The sequence below is a fragment of the Fusarium fujikuroi genome, chromosome FFUJ_chr03 (genome assembly GCF_900079805.1).
Source record: "Fusarium fujikuroi IMI 58289 draft genome, chromosome FFUJ_chr03".
NCBI lineage: Eukaryota > Fungi > Ascomycota > Sordariomycetes > Hypocreales > Nectriaceae > Fusarium > Fusarium fujikuroi.
This window is the reverse complement of record NC_036624.1, coordinates 2,136,463-2,156,730: the sequence shown is the minus strand read 5'-3', so window position 1 is coordinate 2,156,730 and position 20,268 is coordinate 2,136,463. Positions and strand designations below refer to the sequence as shown.

At 50.6% G+C, this 20,268-nt stretch overlaps 3 protein-coding genes; 1 reads left to right on the top strand and 2 right to left on the bottom strand.

Moving 5' to 3' along the window:
* Positions 1–4: 4 nt before the first annotated feature.
* FFUJ_02786 (uncharacterized protein) lies at positions 5–1,270 on the bottom strand (the record flags this gene model as incomplete). The annotated part of the gene is made up of 1 exon (XM_023574558.1): positions 5–1,270. One exon carries the CDS (start codon positions 1,268–1,270, stop codon positions 5–7), a length of 1,266 nt encoding a protein of 421 aa, XP_023427892.1.
* Positions 1,271–4,377: 3,107 nt separating this feature from the next.
* Positions 4,378–6,496, bottom strand: FFUJ_02785 (related to C6 zink-finger protein PRO1A; the record flags this gene model as incomplete). XM_023574557.1 has 2 exons in its annotated part: positions 4,378–6,278; positions 6,337–6,496. The coding sequence occupies 2 exons, from the start codon at positions 6,494–6,496 to the stop codon at positions 4,378–4,380; spliced, it is 2,061 nt and encodes a 686-aa protein (XP_023427891.1).
* A 10,966-nt stretch (positions 6,497–17,462) lies between these two features.
* FFUJ_02784 (uncharacterized protein) lies at positions 17,463–20,082 on the top strand (the record flags this gene model as incomplete). XM_023574556.1 has 3 exons in its annotated part: positions 17,463–17,465; positions 17,523–17,738; positions 17,797–20,082. The coding sequence occupies 3 exons, from the start codon at positions 17,463–17,465 to the stop codon at positions 20,080–20,082; spliced, it is 2,505 nt and encodes an 834-aa protein (XP_023428836.1).
* Positions 20,083–20,268: the final 186 nt, after the last annotated feature.

Below are 20,268 nucleotides of genomic sequence, written 5' to 3'. Positions count from 1 at the left end.
AGGTCTAGATTCTGGGAGTGGTTCCGGGGACGTAGGGCTTCCCTCGCCGCACAGCGCCGAGATCAGCCTCGTCCATCAGGTCGGTGAATGTTGTCGCTCTCGTCAGGGGACGGGGCTTCACAATGGTGCTGGGGTCCGCGAAAACGTTGATATTCTCGCTACTCGGCTCACGCTGAAGCTCAGGGGTGCTTGGTCGACGACTACAGTACGACGAGCCCTTCATAGCACGGATCGGGGGCAACCGAACGTTTCCATGTCGAAGAGACTCTTCATTGTCGAGGGGACTGGGCTGGGCATTGGGTGAGGGGTTGGGTGAGTCGAAGGGATTCGGAATAGAAATACGAATCCGCGGAGGTGGGGCGTTGAGACGTGTGCCAGCACTGGAAAGCTGGCGCGCAGGCACAATGCTGGAGCGTTGGGTTGAAGGGGTCTTGAGGATGAAGTCGGCACGGTAAGAGTTGGGCTGGCTGATGGGCTCGGAGATGATGTTTCCGAACGAGGCATCGCTCGTGGATCGACGGCCGTGCCCGTAAATATGGCTACCCTTCTCTGAGCCTTGCGCATCACGTTTGTTCTGACGACGGACGTAGAGGAAGATTACAACGGCGATGATCAGGAGAATGATACTGCCGCCGACGACGCCGCCGACGATGGAGGTAGTAGCGGGCCCCGAGTTGTCGGACTTTGAGTCTCCGTCCTTGTCTGAGCTATCATTGCCCGAGCCAACAGCTGCTGTGGGCTCAGCGCTCGTGGAGGGTGCGGCGCTGATGGAGATGGTCTCGATAGCCCCCGTAGCAGTAGTTATCGCACTGGGAACAGGCGTAGACGTCTCATTGGGAAGCTCAGCGCCTTCTGGGACATTGGTCTGATCCTTGTCGATCACACACTGCTCGTCTTCACACGAGTATCCAAAAGGACAGCACTTCTGCCCACATTTTTCAAGATCGAGGTTGAATACTACCGTCTTGACAGGGGCGTTGGGGAACTCTCTCTGGTCCTGGCCGCGGATATCGCAGGTGATGGGTTGAATGACATTGCAGGTCTGGCCGCTGGGACAGCATACTGCTGTGGTCTTGCCAGCGAGAAGTCTGCATGAGTTGCCCTTGGGACAGCAAAAGTTGGCGATGTCGCTGTTGCATGATGTCTGATCCGCATCGCATGTGTCTTGGCGGGCGAAGATGCTGTTGGCGGGGAGAGCGGAAGATGTTGAAGCGTAGAGGGCTGTAATAAACAGAACCCTCAAGGGGGTTGGGAGTCTTCCTAAAAGCATGTTTGACGTGTATTATGCGTGTAGTTGTTGGTTGTTGTCTTTAGTGTTAGTTTCTTGGGGTTGATTGTGTTGGTTCGTTGTTGAAGGAGTGGATGTCTTGAAGTGAATGTGATATTGTATATGCTAAGGAGTCAAGACAAGATGATATGCAGATGAGTTGGCAGGTCAGACACAACCAGCGCGTATGACAAAGAGGAAAGGAATGAGTCAACTGAACAAGTGAATATGATTTGTTTTTTGTTTGTTCGATAGAACAGCAAAGGTGAAGAAACGGAACAGTAAATACAGGACGCAGAACAGGAGAGGGAGAGGAAAAAGAGGGAGGACAAGGGTACTAGACAAAGACGGAGAATGGAACTATGAGGTCACTGACAAGGGAACCGTCTTCTCTCCCTCGTGGACGTGGACATGGTCTTTCCACTGCCTTGCCGCCTTGTCCGTTGAGAGTCATCTCGACCCATTCGTGGACGATATTTCAGGCTCGACTGTCGCATCAGAGACCATTGGGCGGTTGATCAGAGAGGCTGAGAGCCAGTCGCTGAGAGGGTCTAGGGCCTATCGCTTGACACGCCAGCAGACACTACGTAGGTAGTCGGTCTGGAACGAACTGCTACTGCTAGATCTGGGGGAATATAGAAACTGGTTTTGTTTGGCGATAATGTCGCCATGGTTGAGACAGACGAAAATGCTGTGGTTGGCTGAGAGTCTCAGAAGACGTTAAGCGCGCGGCGATGCATGTCGCGGATTGGTTCCTTTCGAGCAGAGCCCACTAAAAGTTTAGCTGTAGGGGGGCTCTGTCTCAGGCGCTGAAGACTCATAGCCAAGCGCTAAGTTTGGGCGCGTAGTTTTCTAACTTGAACTCAGGTTGTAATGAGATCCAATGATAGAGACGAGTAGCTCTATGAGAGGGGTCACTGTTTGACGGCCAGTTCTGGGCACAGAGTGAGTGAAGAAGAAGAAGAGAGAGGGGAAAAAAAGTGTTGTGTTATTTAGGCTTCAATAGGCTGTTTCTTGTCGTTATGGGCTGCCTCTCTTTCGTTCTTGTCAGTGACGATAGATAGATCCCAGTAAACGAACCAATTTCTACAACATGACCTTGTCACGGGATCAAAGCACGGATATCTTGATCTCCAGTGCGTTTTCTGGTTTCTTTGTCCCTGCTGTAACAGGACTAACTGAACCCCTACACCCATAGGTTATCGTGATACAAACCACCAAAAGCCTCTGTCCTATAATTGCTAACGCACTGCAATATTCTTCGTCTATATCCGTCCGTACTCCATGCCATTTACCCGATCCCCCTGTATTCGCCAAAGCCACTCCCTGGACTCTCGCACACAGAAGTGCATCTCAAAAATTCCAGATTCGCCTAGATAGGCCTTGGCAAGAGGCAAAAGGTCCACGTCTTCTCCGCTGCGGTCAGTAAAGAAAAGAATAGGTGCCCTACCTACAGGGGGCGTGTAAGTCATTGGATCTAGCAACTCGAAGCTCCCCGCACTGTCCAGAAGCCCTGAAGACTGGGGAGGATTGTCTTTCCCTTTCTGTCGCTGTTGAAGAATACGTGTTTGCCTCTAAGTTTCCGTCCTGTAAATCAAATGCACTGCTATGCGATGCGCTGGTGCGCTGGTGCCTCTCTGTATCGTCCCTGTAGATGCACTGCGACTCGTACGGAGTAACGGCTCATGATGCTGCATGCATTGGACATTCTCATATAGAGTGAGGCTCTGAGAGAGATGATCTATAGGATGATGTAGATAAGGAAAAGGTTCCCAAATATACATACTATGAATTGTCCTCGTGCTGCATTTGCATAGCATAGCATAGCATACCTAGCATTGCATTGCATTGCATTGCATGCGGCTTCCTTTCCATACATCCGCAACGGGCATAAGGCCTCATTTCTCCAGCACGTGTGCCACAGTATAAACATTCTCAGACCACTGAAAAACTCCCTGTATCTAGATGCCTACCGTAGCAGCACATATCTGCATCTCATCAATACCACCGCCACGGAGAACATACCTCTCCCCGGCTTTCATGGTGTGATGATGCTGACCTCTCCTGGGGATAAATAAGCACACAAGTAAAGAGAACCCATCGTATGCGGAATAATATGCTTGCAGGTAGAGTAATCAGACCGAGGCATTAATTCCTATCCCAGTTGTGCCTCTCGGAGTTGTGATCCCTTTTCAGAGGCTTGCAGTCAGCACTGGAAAAAAGTCCCCGGATTATGTGGTGTGATTTTACATGATCAGACAGATACTGTCAATCTCACCTTCCATGGTCGTTACAGTGAGGGAATAAACAAATTGAGTGGTAATTTCACAGCCTAGAGTGCCAATTGCAACAATAAAGCGCTTTGTTCATTGTCTGCCTTGTCTCAGCAAGGTCATATTGTCCTATCTGTATACCGCTTCCTTTCTGGGAGCTAGCCCATAACCAGCTTCCCAGAGCCTCTCTCTTTTTATATCGTCATCCTTCACAGCGCCTTTACCCCAGATCCTTCATTGCGCCGTTAACCCCCCCATACCATTGCCCGCTTGGTATCATAGAAAAGTAATAAACAATAGCGAGTGATCCCGAGTCTCGCGGTACTCGGCCGTTTCCATCCAATAAACTGACATTTAAAACGGCATCGTGTTGCCGCCCCATTTGTTCCTGCATATGGCCATGTATATTTTGCCAAACGTCCTGTGCATGCATGTCCCTAACGCCTCGTCCCCGTATCAAAATATGTCGAGTGTGGTGCATCCAAGTGTCGCTCTTTGTGCTCCCACATTCATCTCAAAACGCCTTGCGGCTTCCTCTAGTAACCCATCCCAGTAGGTATCATTGTATATGAAGTGAAACGAAGACAAGAAAAAGATAACTCTGCCCTTTCGGGACAGAGAGTGAGTGAATAACATACCCTCGTCTAGGACATGGAAGTCTCACTTCCAAGCCTGGTCCTCGACGGCTGGCAAATGCCCGCTTCGCCTGATGAGGTGGTCCTGGCCGCTCTCATGTTACTGAAAAGAAGGAAGGTTAGAGCAGAACTTGATGGTTTCACCCAGCACGGTCCTGCTACCCTTCAAAGGCCAGCCAAGAAGGTTTACAGAGAGCAGGGCTCAGATCAACAAAAAGTCCCATCCCTTCGATTCCATGACATCCCGCCAGTGGATGTGCAGCTGGGACGCCTCAGACGTCGTGGACCCGGGTGTGCTCACACCCGAGAGGCTGTCATTATGAACCCACACCTCGTGCAGGAGGGTGGCTACACGTCCCATGGTGCCAAACCTAGCCGAGTCGCCCAGCTGAGCCAGGCGGTCCTCGAAGAATGCACGGAATGAGCTACCAGGAACGCTGATGGAGCCGCCAATGAGATAGACCCAAGCAAGGTTGCGGTCAAACCCATTGGGGCCCGAGGGAATGTGTTGAAGCACCGTAGTCAGCTTCTCAACCAAGCCCATAGGGGATGGCTGTCTGGGGTTGAATCCAGGAACCAGGCTGCAGAGGAAGATGCGAGCCGCAATGCGGAAGGCCATGGTCATGTTCTTAGAAAGCTGCTTAGGTGAAAGGCTGCCATTGGCATTGAAAGGCATCTTGGGGCCTGCATCACCCATCTCGGTCAAGCTAATCTGTTCTCCAAGGGCAGAGACATGCTGGCAGAGTGTGAAGTCATCCATGCCATCCTTCTTGAGAGACTCAAGGCAGGCGATCTCGGAAATGAGATACATGACCCGGTCATCACAGCCCATCAGCTCACGCAGGCCGAGGCTAGGGTTCAGCTGAGAAAGATGCTTCTCGCGGTAAGTGTGAGCAAATGTTGGTGAGCGACCCTTCATCGTGGCACCGAGAATGTCAATCCATGACGAGAGAGACATGTTGAAGGGGGTTTGCATTGAAGCCCGAGTAGGATCGGAGACGATGCCGGGAAGGTCAAGCTTCTGTACCAAGCTGATGGCAGCCTGGAAGTGCTGGTGCCAAGGAATATCGAGAAGGCCATCGTCATAGCGGCCAACTACAGATTGGAAGAAGATGAGGCCAAGGGTTGCTTCGAGAATTTGCTGGTGATTCTCGTCCTTCTTGAGAGCCTCGCAAAGAGCCCAGATGGTAGCATAGCGATGGCGCATGATGTCGTTGTCGATGTCCTCGGTAGAGGTGGAGCCATTGGTATGTGATTTGAGGTGTTGGGCAGCGACACTCAGGCAGCAGTGAAGGTAGGCACTGTTTGATTGAAGAGCAGGGAGGATCAGATCTGAGCTGACTGAGCAATGTTGGTTGGACTCGAGGATGGGAAAGATGGTTGGCAGAACGAACTGGATGAAGTGGTCCAGCAGACGCTGGTCATTCTCATCCAACTCAATCTTGACTTGCCTCGACTCTGTGGAAGGGCCATGTGAAAAGTCGAAGAAGTTGCAGTTGAGAGTCTCCTCTGAAAGGGATTCCTTGCGCTCTTGGAAGACCTGCTCGGCCCACTCGCCGTCAAGAGGACCGTTGGGCAGAATAGTACCAGCTGGGGGAGGAGTGTGGTAAGTGCTGAAGGTGGATATGTGTGATTCGCGAACTGTGGGCACATCATTCACAAACATCTGTCGCTCTGTCTTGACATCGATCTCATAAGGCGAGTAGCTGCCAAACATGAACTCAGGGTGCATTGGCGCACCGAATCCATACTCATTGCCACTAGGAGGGCTGTTAAAGTTGAAAGCAGCTGGGAATTGTGAGTCAATGGAGGCGGATCTTGTGCGGTCGAGAGGATCAGTGAATGTGGCTGATGTGGGAAGAGAGTGGGTGAGGCCAGGAGGAGAGCTGGTGACAGAGTTCTGGATGTTGTGTGATGACTTCTCAGAGAGCTTCTTGCGCTTGATGATCATCTTGATGTCCTCCTTGTGTTTCCTTCGCATATCGTTGTTGCTCCACCACATGGGTCGCTTGTACTCGCATTGCAAGCCGAGGTGCTTGCAGGCTGTGCACATGGGAGTTCCCTCGTCGCATTTCTTGCGTCGCAGACGGCAAGTATAGCAGCCTGTGAGATTCATGTTAGCTCACTACACTTCAGTAACATGGTATATAAGCGGGGGTACCTGTTCTTGAACGACGATGCATCTGCGTCTTTGTCTTTGGCTTGCCATTGCTGGCTTTGGAGGCCGGTTTGGCCTTTGAAGACTGTGATACAGTCATGTTGACGGTGCTTCCAGTTGCTCGCGACACGCCTTTGCGATGGTCGGGGGGCAGCGTAGACATTTGTAGGCTGCGATGCTTGGTCCTTAGAGTATTGGCGTGGTAGGGGACCAGGAGGGGTGTGTGATCGACAAGGGGGGAGTGGTACTGTGTAGTCAGGGACCAGACGCACACTGTGCTCTAAAGCCAAGCCTAGTCGAGTGTGGAGTCGATCAGAGCGGGACGGGATGGAGAAATTGTCTTTGCTTGTCTTCTGCTTTAACTGGGCTGAGGATCCAGAAGCGAAAGCCAAGAGGTTGGGCGTTGGGAAACGTGACCGGGGGGGATGTCGAATCCGAGGTTGTCAAGTCCGTTTCAACAAGTCGAAAATTAAATTAGTGTTATTGTATCGGTCAGGATCAATATGGATCACTGAGCGAATTGTTTGATTCTGTGTGTAGTCGTGTAAGTGGCAGCCAGGCCAACGTATCAGACTACAACGTATCGTCTGTTATTCCGTTTCGTTTCGAATCGAAATGTCCTTTGGGGAAATTGCGTAGTAATGATTGACTGGTTCGAAGCAAGTCCGGCTTGCTTGTAACTGGATATTGTAAAGATTGATGCGGGTAATAGAAGGGTTTGAGGAGGGCGGTAAGAGAGGAAGGGGAATCAAGAGAACCTTTGGCGACACTTGGAATCTCTGAACATAACGAAGAAGAAAGAGGGCAAAATTCTTGGGCGGCTGCTGGAGGGCTAAATCCTTATATTTTGGCCGCTTCTCTCGTGGCCCTTCACACGTCGATTCGATGATGGCTTCCCATCATCCTGTTTCTATTTTTGCATCATGCACGACGAGCATGCCATGGCACCAGAGGCAGCGACTGCGCTTAGAGAAGCCAATGGGGAGAGTCGGTCAAAAGATGGTCTCTCTATGTCCATCGGAACTCCACTCTAGGAATAGATATGCACAAAGACAATAAGGCGAGCAGGGGTTCAGTCGTCTAAAGGGGAAAGTCGCGCATGGTGTGCCCATCTGGTCATCTATGGTCATAGCTAGCAGCCACTCTGCTCGCATGAAGAGCTCATCAACGGGGGGGTTGGAGCCCATTCGGATCTAGCTCCTCACGGGAGGATATGCGAGGCGGGCGAGCTTGGACTTTGACTTTTGGCTTCTGATTTGAGGCCCTCCACTTGTCGGCTAGTACTCGAGGTTCAACTGCTATCCATCAAGATGCCTGAGAAGGCTGAGATGCGGTTCGTGATGTTTACTTTCACCGAAAAGAAGAAACGTCCAGAGTTCGGGCATGGGCTCGGCTTTCGCGCAGTAGATTTGTGTGGTGATCAGTAGGGGTTGCTTCTTCAGTATCTATTCTCATCCCAAGAAGCAGTAACACCCAACATCACCATGAGGGTGATACGGATAGAGAAGCTCACCGGGCTCTTGCGCCTGCGTCTGCATGCGCGAGTATGTACACCGGAAGAGGGGAAATGCCAAAAGGTCGCACAAGGATCCGACCGCTAGCTCACCTCCGCTATCAAGGTCTCATATCAGGGTCGTTCCATGCTCAACTGGCAGAGAGTGTACTGTGCTGGTCTGAAAACTCTATTCGGTCGCATCTAAGATGGATTCATTAAACAGTAGCATCTAGTGCAGCCATGGTCAGTTGTGCAATTCACGATTTGCGAGTCATATTTCACGCTTCACGTCTTGCAACTCGGCTGAAGTGGACGATCGGGCCAGAAACCTGTTGGGCTCTAGGACACAACGGAGATAGGCTGGTGGTAGGACAGAAGCCCTGGCCAAGTACCTAGACGATTATCAGCGAATAGAATAGTCAAAGAGGCGGTCAACCTTAAGATTGGTCAAGCGGCGAAAGACCTCGTGCGTGCAGTCCTGCAAGTGGCTGTCCGCAGCCGGGTCGAGAAGCCAGAAGCCCCATGGATGGCCGCCAAAAACACCAAGTCTCCAGTTCTAAAGAATGCCGGCATGGTTGGGTGTTACGGGACAAGTGCATGTCTTGACCAGGGGTGGAGGACAGTGACGTCTAACAGCGCGGGGGTTGTTGAGTAATACCATATCTGGAGGTCACGGGGGTCGTAAGGGCCTAGTGAGCGATAAAGGAACGAGTCAAGATGGGGTTATGGGTTCAAAGAGGGCATTGACATGTCTCTCTTGTTTGGCCCAGGTAACCTCGAGTGTTGATCAGTATGTGTCGAGTGCGCCGTAGCAAAAGTCGTCAGTGAGACACAGCATATGATTGCTGCAACTACGCGGCAACAACTCAGCTTAGCTGAGCTTGACGAATTGGGTACATGAAGAATGGTGCTCAACACTCATGCAGCGCAAGACGCTATACATGGCTTCCGCTATGTGCCGTAGCATTCCGACATGTACCCGAGCACTGCTCCAGTGGACATGACCTGGCAATGCCATGTTTTCCAGTGGCTGATCAGTGAAAAGCTCTGCTCTTCTGGCGCCAAAGTTGGGTCAGGTCGCATTCTGCAGTGACTGGGGAGCAAAAAGATCGGTCTGGTGAGCAGGCCTGTCGTTGTGAAAAAGAGCGTTTCTGGTCCGTGATTCGACAGCCAAGGGTGACACGCGTGCATTAGCGCATTATGGGACGGGACCAACCGATGAGGAGCTTCTGCCGCGGAGCAGGGGCAGGTGAGAGGACTAACTCGAAAGTGTGTTAGTACGGTTGATAGCCTACCCCGGCCTCAGATCTGGATTGGCCCCGAGCCGCAGGTGGCGCAACAGGGGACCTCTGGCGCGAAAGCCAATGAGAGCGCAGAAGATGATGATCTCTGCCGCCATGCTCTTGCATCTGTTCAGGGATCCCTGGCTAGCTCGAGACCCTTACCTTGCACCAATGCACCTCGAGGTGATCAACAAAACACCGAGCCGAGCGGGGAAACTCAAGCTGGTCCTGGTGAGTTTATGATGTGATAAGCGGACCATGACGGGCAATAACGGGCGGCCTAAAATGGGTCATTTTATATGCTCTTTGACCGTTGGGTGATCAGGAAAGAAGTTGCTGAGACGCAATGAATGTCACTGCTCGATCCTGTTGTGGCAACACAAGATCAATCTTATCTTGATAGCATGCTTATGTTTGTGGAGGAGGCTGTACTGTACCTGTCTGCAGTGCCGATGAAGAAACAGAAGCCAACAGTCAGATCACTAAAATCCTCCATCCAACAAGATTATACAGTACATACCTAGCTACCTTAGCAACTTGGCTAGTGCACAAGGTCATCTCATCTGTAAATCTGCCAACCAGATCGAAGCTGCTCTACACCATCAGTAGATATGGGCATGCAAGACCAGACCAGACCAGACCATTTCAAGGTTGAGCTTTGATTATCCTTTGAACCTAGCAAGGTACATTAGCCTATCTTGATGGTTACTGAATCTGGAAATGTCATCTTGCCATCCTCTGCTCCGGCTATCCTATCTTATCTCTCCACTTACACACGCACACACACACTCTCTTTCTCTCTTTCTCTCTGTCTCTCTAGGTCGCTCACATTTCAATCCCTTCAGCACCATAGAAATGATAGTATTTGTGTGTGAAAAGGCCCGATCCATCTGGCAATACTTAGCTCTTCTAACCCTGGCTTAGCATTTAATATCTCATCACACTGTTTGGGCATTTCGTAAACAAATCCATCACACTATCACCTGTCAAGCCCATGAATTCCACTCCCGCTATGGACTAGTCAAGTCATGGATAGATAGCTCCCCCGCCAATGCGAGTCATTGCCCAAATGCCTCCGCTCGTCGCAATTAAACACTACCGGCCGCCTCCGATTGTTCGTCGTCTTCTCGTCTGTTCATCCCGTACGATCCCTGATCCCTGCAGCTTCACTCACGAGCAAACCGTTTCTGGTCTCCTCGTTGACACCATCGGGACAGGACTCCGTCTAAGCCGGAGATTTTGGCCCTTCTGCTAGGTGACTATTTTAACTCTTTAGCCCCCTCTTTTCACCTCGGAATCTGGGCTAAATCCAATGCCTTGGCGCTTAAGCTTGTTTGGATCAGCAGTTACAACACCGCGAGAGCGCTAACACATCCCATCACATCTCATCACATCCCAATGCTCACTTGCACGTCTATTTTTAATTTAACCCACATTCCCTAGTTCATTCCAGCATAATTAGGCCATCATCAAGGTCGTAAAGTATGCGGCCAAAAAGACTATTGATCTGGGCTAATTATGGAACAATTGCTCTTTGACTAAACTTTCTCTCCTATGTCAATGCGCTTCCATCTTGTCTGCAACTCTTTTCAGCTCGCGCTCTGTCATCTTTGCTCATATAGACACGGAGAATTTTATGTATTCTACTTTGCTTACCCTAGCTAATGCTTCTTGTTGATCCCTACTTCTCTATGCTGAGTACTGACTTTACTTGAACTACATACTCCGGAGGCCGACACTTCCGCAAGCTTAGTACCTACATAGCAGTTGTGTGATCTATCACGATGTCTTGGCAAACGAATATTTTGATCTGCACTCGAGGTAGTATTCGTAAATTTAATAGAACTGGGCTTGGTCGTGGGTTTACCGGAATATTGCTGACCCTCTGTAGCCATCAAAATTACCCTCTCCTTGGACACACAGTATGGCAACATTGCAACCTAGGCACCCTGTCAACCTACTAGGCCTCAACTTGCGGCCGACTTCGAATCGCACAGTCGATAGTTCAATAACTCGACACTCGCCCTCTATCAACGCATGATTCATAATCTCGATGAGACCAGACCAAACTTTTGTCCGCCATCGACTGTCAAGGGTGTACCATGTGTTTTACCGTTTTAGACGGTCTAGCCCTGCGTGGCTGAGGAAGGTTTCTCATTTCTCATCTTATCAGCAAAATTGAGTTTGGTACCTCAAGTTGAATTGTGTTGGCCGTGTATCCCGACTCACACACCACCACGTTCGTTTGTGGGCCTTTCCGTAGCCGTTGAAGGGTCCGCGGGGAGCTTCTTGGCCCTCGCGGGCCGGTCCAAACTCAGGCGGGAAGTTAATCGCATCCATATCTAGGGTCCTCAGAATCATGCTTTATACTGTGCTGTATTACCTCGTCTTCGAGGCCAAGCAAGGAAATTCCTGCGAACGGGCGCCAGACAGGGCCAAAAAAAAAATCATGTTATAACATGATAGCCCGGAGCAAGTCGAAGCTGAAGCTAGCATCGTAGATCGAGGCTCCAGCTGACCAGGGCCCTTGCTCCTGTCAATGAAGCTGAGCTATTTCAATGCTCACAAAAGCCTTCATCAACAACAGTCAAGGATCATCAGATAAGCCTGTTAGACTAGCACAGTAAGGCTGCGGTACAGCACAGTGGAGTGTGCGCCGACCTGACTTTGTTTTGCTTTGCTCACACTCACATCATCACTTTGTCCCTCACTTTCCCCGCCCAAACCCATGACAATCTTCTGGTCCCAATGGGACAACCTGGTAGGTCCGAAGTGATTCGGCTTCTCAAACTGAACATTCATTCGAAGCTCCAGAAGCTCGACTGCGATGCGACCCTGCTTTCAGCACGCACAGAACTCGAGGAGGTCGCATTAGTTTTGCGTCATGTGAGATTCTGCAGAAGTGAGCTCTGAATCATCTATTGGTTATTAGATGATATTCAGATGTGTGTTGAAACCGTTGATGGAGAGGGAAATATAAGTGGAGAGTGGGAGCCGCTTTGGGGAGCCGTAAGGATTGGCTCAGACAAGGATTAGAAGGGCACATGCACATTGACACTTCCAATGGCACTGTGATGTGATGCCGGGGGGGTTGCATCACAAAATGAGAAACGAGAGCTCAGATGTGACATTCTGACTGCCGTCCTATACTGGGTCGAATTCTTGTTGGAGGTCTCTGCAGACAATAATGACGGGACACCACGGGCTGGCTCCTGGGAGTTGGCAATCCGTCGTCGATTTTAGATGCGGAGATATTCAAGCTTGTCTCCGAGAAAACCTAGTGACATGATGACTGAGTCAATATTCGATCCCCTGCAATCGGACCTTGTGGTTCAGTTCTCAACAGGCAGCTACCCGTTATGTGCTGCCAGCCAGCACTTTTGTCCACAGGTGTTCTGTGGTCCATGTACTTCCAGCCTTCTTGTCGGCCGCTCCTCGAGTTTACTGGGTCGTCCAACTCGACTTGAAGTCTTAGCAAGACCAAACTTCAGAATGAGACACCACGATGGCTGTGTGAGACATTGGCCTGGTGTTCATCAGCCCGCACAATTATCTCGATGCTCCAAATTCCACAACAGCTATCGTCGTCACCGGTATGTGTTCTGTGGCGTACGGGACAGTCGGTGAGAATCCCCGAAGACAGGTCTTGCTGTAAAAGACCTGGTCTATATCCTCATGTAAAGCATCTTGGCTTGAAGACGAATAGGCTGGACGGGAGACGGGCATAGCATGCGAAGTTAGGCGGAAACAAGACATTAGCCCGCGCTGGCGTGATGAAGCTTGGAGGATTCGAAGCCACTTTGGCCCTAGTTATCCACGCCGCTGCTTGCTTGCTTATTTCCTGTCGCATTCGGACATTCTCATCCCAGACCTGGGTCAAGCTACACTACTACCGTAGTTACGATTACCACATCCTACTGTAAAGCTGTCGAAGGAACAAGAAGTTCGAGTTGGGCTGTATTCCTTGCCATATGTACGTAGCAAGGTTTATAGCAGGGGTTGAGTGACAGAAGCAGACAGGGCATCCCGACCAAGAAACTAGAGCGGGATTGCGATTGACGGATGTGAAGCCAATGGTTAACTCCAGAGGAGGTTATGAGAGCTTATTGGGTCGCAGAAGATATTGACCATCATGGGCTTCGCATCCCACGGCAACATTCCAATGGCATGATGACTCTATATTCATTTGCGAGGCGGAGCAATTCGAGACACCGGGTGTTTGCAAGATGTCACCATTGAACGGAGCCCACTGCGGGACGAAAACCTGTTGTAGGAAAAGTAATGCATACGTATATGCTGTGCTTCTGTGATGGAAGCTGTCACTAGCCGAGAGTATCGATATTCACGATGAGCACTTTGTCGTAAAGTTACCCTACACCCCAATATACGACATACTGTCGCTCCTACCTAGGTACCGTAGTAGGTGATACAGTCTGGGTTTGCACTGTATATACCTGACCGACCTAATCCCCACGGCTGGGTACTCGGGTAGGTAGTGCAGAGTTTATGATGTCGTCACTGTATGTCGTTATTTGGAAGGTATCACCAGAATCTCATGCAGCAAAGTAGCTGACATGCTGTGCTACATTGAGAATTGTGATCTTGTGCCCCACAACATCAGATCTCCCAATATCTCTGTTATGGTAGTGCTGTGAATCAACTTCGCGTCACATTGCATCTCAGCCCAGGCACAGACAGATACGTTTTGCATATTCTGGGTACCATTTGTTCATCAATTCATCGACAATCACCGTGGCGACACTTCCATTGCAGAAAATCATGCTCGGAGCTTCACCTTCAGCCAACCACACCTCAAAGCCACTCACCCTCGGCTTGCTGAGCCGTTTGGCATCTCCCCAATTTCTCACAAGGATATGGCACCTTTTGCACTGATATTCCCGATTCAGTTGATGGTTTGGGGCTCCTTGATTGACAGGGCCAAGAACAGAGTTGAGAGAACTACAGCAGAACTATACCACTTCCAGCGTGATCGAGAGTGCCCAAATGCTGAATCCTAGCATATTGTACATGCACTCCATCACCCCACCTCTCAGTCTCGCATTTTGGCGAAGCTCGAACTTCTTGACAAGGAGTGGAGGAGTTTATCTGTCAATTGTCACCGCTTCCTCCGAGGAATAGTTGTGACAGATTGCGATTCGTACATGAGGCGGATTCATTTGTTCATGTGAGCGAGTTTGGGCCCGACCTTTGAGTCACACGATGAGCCAGAGAGATTAAATCTTTGACCGCAAGTATGAGCAATGCTCGTATAACCATTCAGTGAGACGAAATTCCAGTCCGGAGCCAGCATAACATAGTCGAGTTGTGGATGAGGCGAAAATTGGCCGGCCAAGAGCCAACCAAATCATGCCGCCATGATCCGCCTGACTTCTACCGCATTGAAATCAAAGCGGATGGGAATGCTGTATTGGAGTAAACAAATTGAAAGAAAAACGGTCCGTCCCACTAGCCTGCCCGTTCGAGTCTTTTCACTTGATTCGTGGAAAAGACCATCAATGAGCACTATGGTTGGTTATTGAGTGACATATGGCCAAGATTAGCGTCTATTCTCATTCAAAGCTCACAGTGAACGCACTGCCTGAAGAGGAAATCGAGGTCGAAAGAGGTGGTGGGCCAAGTAAGAATCTGACAGGGACTCTCTGTACAGGGATTCCTGTAGCCTCTGATAGAGGGCCTCAGAGCAGTTCCGCTTAGAGTTGGAGTTGGAGTTGGTGGGGGCTAGAACCTTGACGATCCATGGACCCTTTGAGGGCCTCCAAGACCGACAGGAGCGCACCACTGAGCACCAGCCGTGGCAGTAATGGGAAGAAACCATTGTGAGGTGAACATACGATCTGTCTACTGGCTTGGGGCGTGTCGGTGCCTCTCCCGAGACTTGGACCAAGCTCGGAAGAATAGCTACCCGAAAAGAATCGGGTGAACGATCGCAACCGCAACCAATTACAGGACTATCATTCGGGGATGGAAATTGTTAGCAGGGGACAGTCCACAGGAATGCTGGCCGAGGCTGGGTTTTGGGGCTGAAGTTCCAACTCTCCGTCTCAATCGCTATGTTGAACGAGCTTGAACTCAGGCTGGACTGGAGAATACCTCGAGCTAATGCGATATGCGTGAGTCAAAAACATAGAGTTTCAGATGTAACGGTTTCCGGCCCCATAACCACAGAACCGGTGTGGTAAAGATTTGGGCGCCCTGGAAGCATCCATCCTCCGGGATCGAGTACAAGACTCTCGACCGTTGAAAAGTTTGTTCCTGGATGGAATGAGGCGCGAGAAAAGAGTAAACTCTCCAAGCTCGGAAACATATTCGCTGGTACCATTGCAAGGGCTCACAAGCTTGCACGTTCACACACATTCACATCCGCATTCAAATCTGCTCTGCAACCCAAGTCACATGGCTACCTTCATGTCCAGGAACGCAAGAGTGTTACGTTTGACAACAGTATGCAAGGGAATAATACGTTGAACAAGAGATCAAATGATACTCGGTATGTCCACGTCGTTGATGACAGCAATGCCAACAACTCATACCTTAACATATGGCAATTTCGACGATGAGAGGCATACGCGCATGAGGCGAGGAACCCATACAGTGCACCACAGGAGAATAAAGAATACTGATCCATGCTGGTCGTTTATTTCTCGTTTCGCAGGATTTCGCGTGCAGCTGATGGGGCTCGTCTCCCGCTCCTATGCCGAAGCTGCCTGGCCCGTGATGACCCTGGCACTATAGTGTACATGAAAGCACAGTACGAAGAAGAGACTCAGCAGAGTACGGATACGTAGAGAGATTGAAAGGCATACGAAACATAGTAAGATCAATTTGCAATTGAGAAATGTGATGGCACATGAAAACAGACTGATCATGTTTGTGCTGAGGGTTGCCATGGGCATCCATCATCATCACTATCACCATCACCATCTATTGAATTGGGTTTGGCCTGTTCTACTGATGGATGAGATTACAATCCGTATCGGCAACGATGTAAAAACTCAGGTGTTGCGGGGTGATACGGTGCGTTGACTCGTTGCCCAACCTCACTTTACCTCTGTCACTCGACTCATCCTGAACTAAGGTGAGAAACTCAAGCTCCCGGCGCTTAAACGCTCGTTAGGGCCCCTATAATTGTCCAAAGGTGTGGCACTAACGGATCTCCAGCTGTGGATAACAAGATTGGGTGTGCTCAACCAAGTTAAGCCTAACGCCTCAAGAGCCAGGGCCGTAACGTGCGCCAGCTCAAGCCAATCGACGAGCACAGACAGCTTGAGGCATGGCGCCCCACGCTCTTCTGCTTAACTAGGACCAGGATGCTTCTCTTCTTCCATCGTCATTAAGCGTCCCGGCAGAGACACTGTTTCTCTTTCGAATATCTAGCCCCCCCCCGGCCCCCAGCCCCCAGTCACCCTCTGATTCGTGATCGGAGCACAGAAACGTGACTGGACGTGCATTTTTGCACGCGAGACGCAGCCACTCTGCCCGGACTCAAGGCCCAATTGATACCACCAGCTTGACGCCGTGCACGCTCTAATGCTCGACTGGCTTTGTCTGATACTCTATCTAAATCAAGTTGTCAATCTATATGTCTCAAAGGAGGTCAGCTTGTCACTTTGGCTCAAGTATCTTCTATCATGGCCTTCGGATCTCACACAAGGGCAATGCCCTTGATCAATGTTTGATCTACATGTTGGTGGATAGGACGGATTTCAATCTGGCTGTTGGTGATAACATGCTGCTGGCTTTCCGTTTTCTGCGTCCCGTGCCGGTGTGATGAAGCCGCAGCACCCTGTTCTTCATCCTAGGATCTTTGCTCCCACCCTCCTCTTCTCCTCCCGTCTCTTTCTCATCCCCCGAACAAGCCAGGGTACAAGGGTCTAGGGTCGAGGGACTGACTGGGCTACAGTACCCCAAGGGCCTAGAGACATGGCCACGCATTCTGCATTTAGCACCTCGCCCAAGTCTATTCTTGTCTCCATCCACTCCGTGACCGCTCATATTCATGCCTCTGCTGGTTCCCTCAGTCTCCAGTGTCGAGCTATAGTGCATACATAACGTCCCGTAACCGCCCGCTCACTCCCCTGGTCCCCTGGTCCCCTTCTCCCAAGTTTTGCGACCTGTGTATTATCTCCTCGACACCACGAGATTTATGTTTCCTTTACCTGTTTCTCTTTGTTTTAAGGCGTCTCTTCGATCGTGCTTAGGCACTGAGTTCTAAAGAAGCAACCGCCGGCGACGGCCATATCAAGCAATAGCAAGCTGATACAGACAACCTCACCAACAGTATTTGGTGCCTGGTAGCATCAACTACTTGATATCTGCTGACATAACTCAAAATGGTAAGCATGAGTACTCGGTCAGTGAGCGTTATTGATATCACTAACACTGACCCATAGGAGCACACATCTTTCCGAGGCGGAGACCGCCTAACATACTCACAAATGCGACAGCAACCCCTACCTAGGGACACCTTCTTCAGCCTCAAGAATGATTCTCAACTACTAGATCGACCAATTTCAGTGGCAACCGAGTTTGTGGACACGGACTGGGAAGAAGAGGATGAAATCATTAGCGATGAGGAGGACAACTCGCCTCGTATAAGTCTGCAGTCGGTATGTGTCCCATAGAGAAAGTCGATCGACCTCGACAAGAACTAACAGACATATCTAGGCTGGACAACCTAGTTTCACAACAGTTTCTTCCTACGATGAGGTTCCGACGCCAAGATCGAGTAGAAGCCAAGAAGTTCCACTTGATTATTCCCTAAAGCAGGTCGAAGGCCCTCGAGGGCCTCACCTTTTTCGGAACTCGACGGACCAATACTCTGCCACCGAAGAAGACATCATTTTGACATTATCGCCCATCACTCCCAAGGGACCTCGGAACATTGCGGACTTTCTCATGACATCCCAACCACCACCGCCCCGAGCCAGTCCTTTCCAGTACACTGATGCGGAACTGGACACGACAACTCTGGCATCATGGTCCACCGAGATGGTTGCGCAGGCTATGCTCAATGCTGGCGTTGAGCTGTCCGTGGCAGATCGATTTATGGAGAATGATATCAGCGGTGCAATTCTGATAACGCTTAAGTTTGAAGATCTCAAGGAGCTTAACATCCAATCGTTTGGCATCAGGACTAAAGTTTGGCATCAAATCCAAGCTCTCAGAGATAGCAGACCTGCATCGCCTCGCCCGGAAACACCAATTGAAGACGTTCCAAGTAAGGAAGTTGTCAGAGAAGCGCGTAGAGGGGAAGAAGGTGGTCTTAAGCGTCGCCAGAGCAGCAAGCGACGTCATCGTGCAAGGACAAATGGAGACGATATTACTCCCATGGAGTCAGTGTCTATCATCGGTATTGAACAAGTTATCCCAAAACCTCATCATTGTTCCAAGGGGGAGAACTGTTCCAAGTTCAGAAAGCAACAGCAGCTTATCAGGGCATTCAAGAAAGAATATCCACATGTGGATATCAACGCCACCGGCACCGTCATGGTTGGAGATGCTGGCAACCCAGAGACGGCCAAAGCATTGGACCCTAACAAGGTCCGTCCAGTATCGGACGCTGTACCTTCTGTTGTCGCCTCCTCGGATGTCATGGGTCCTGGCATGCCTCCTCTTCAGTACCTTTACGAGGCATCTCTCCGTGGCGTTCAGTCAAGAGATCCTCAAGATAATGTCAGGCAATTCCTTAGCTTCCAACACCAACAGCAGGGAGACTGCAGCGCCGAGGTGCCTCCCACACCTCCGTTTGATGGTATGCCAACGGCACAGGCCCAGCTTCCTCACCAAGGTCTGCGCCGACTCCCTAAACTGTCCATTCCTGGGAAGCCCCAGCTTCCCCCGTCCCGTCTTGGTGCTTCTTCAGTGCCTCCCCCCCAGAAGAAGCCCACGCAGTCATTTGCCCAACATCAACAGCAATTGCAACAGCAACAGCAACAGCAACAGCAACAGCAGCCCGCCTTTGTCCCTTACCAGATGGAGAAGACCAGCCCTCGATCTCCTGATCTGGAGATGACACCTAGGAACAGCTTCCGCCATGGTACGCCATTCTCGGAACTTGATGTTCCCATTACAGCTGTGCCCATTGGCCCAGTAGCTCGAGATTTCTCCCAATCTGTGCCGCCTGACATGAACTACCGCACATCCCCAACTAACAATGTCTCCCCTCCTCGCTGCCAGTCTCGCACTTCAGCCCGCCGCCCATCTTTCCCTGTGATGCCTGCTCTGGAGGAGAACAAGCCTGTCCTTGTTAGCCGCCCTTCCCAGGGATCCTCCTCACCCAAGTCCCCACGAGGTTCACGATCTCAGCAGCCTCTTCAGCCACCCCCCCGTGACAACTTGCCCTTTTCCCGTGGTCACCTCAATGGCTCTGAGAAGGTCCTGGCACCAACGATCACGCCTCTTGGGGCCAGGGGCAAGTCTCCCTCCGCCGACCCTGCCAATGGTATCAGCCACCAAGGCCCCATGAAGAAGCGCAAGACAAAGATGCTTCGGCATGAGTGGCAGGACGGTTACTTTACTCTGAAGGGTACCCGTCTCAATATGCACAAGGATGCCGAAGAGCTCGGCCGGACCCTTGAGTATGTGGACATTGACGATTACGCAATTGCCTGCTCAAGTGTTGCATCCTCTTCAAAGCTCACTGCTGCTTTCAAGACGATGCATCTTTCTCGTGGAAGCCACAGCCGCGAGAAGAGTGACCCTGTTGGTGCCTTTGCTTTCCAGCTCATCCCTCAGGAGAAGAACACTGCCCGCCTTCGGAAGCGTGAGAGCCACCTTCAACCTGCCGGCGCCATTCCCGCAGAAGGTGTTAATGGCACAGGCAAGACGCATCATTTTGCTGTCAAGAATCGAGATGACCGCATCGACTGGATGCGAGAGCTTATGCTCGCAAAGGCGCTCAGACAAAAGGGCGAGGGGTTTGAGATCAGCGTTAACGGAAACATGATCTAAACCCTCACATCCGCCACCTTTCTATCACTTACCAAAACTCTACTCTGCGTCGATTTCATTTCGATACCGTTGACCTGATACCCCTCACTCATGGTTATTGGGACTCAGACTCGGTTTTTTTCTCTTTGTAATGGTGTTTCTTGTGTCTTCTTACATGCCAGAACGTACAACCACTGTGCGATACTT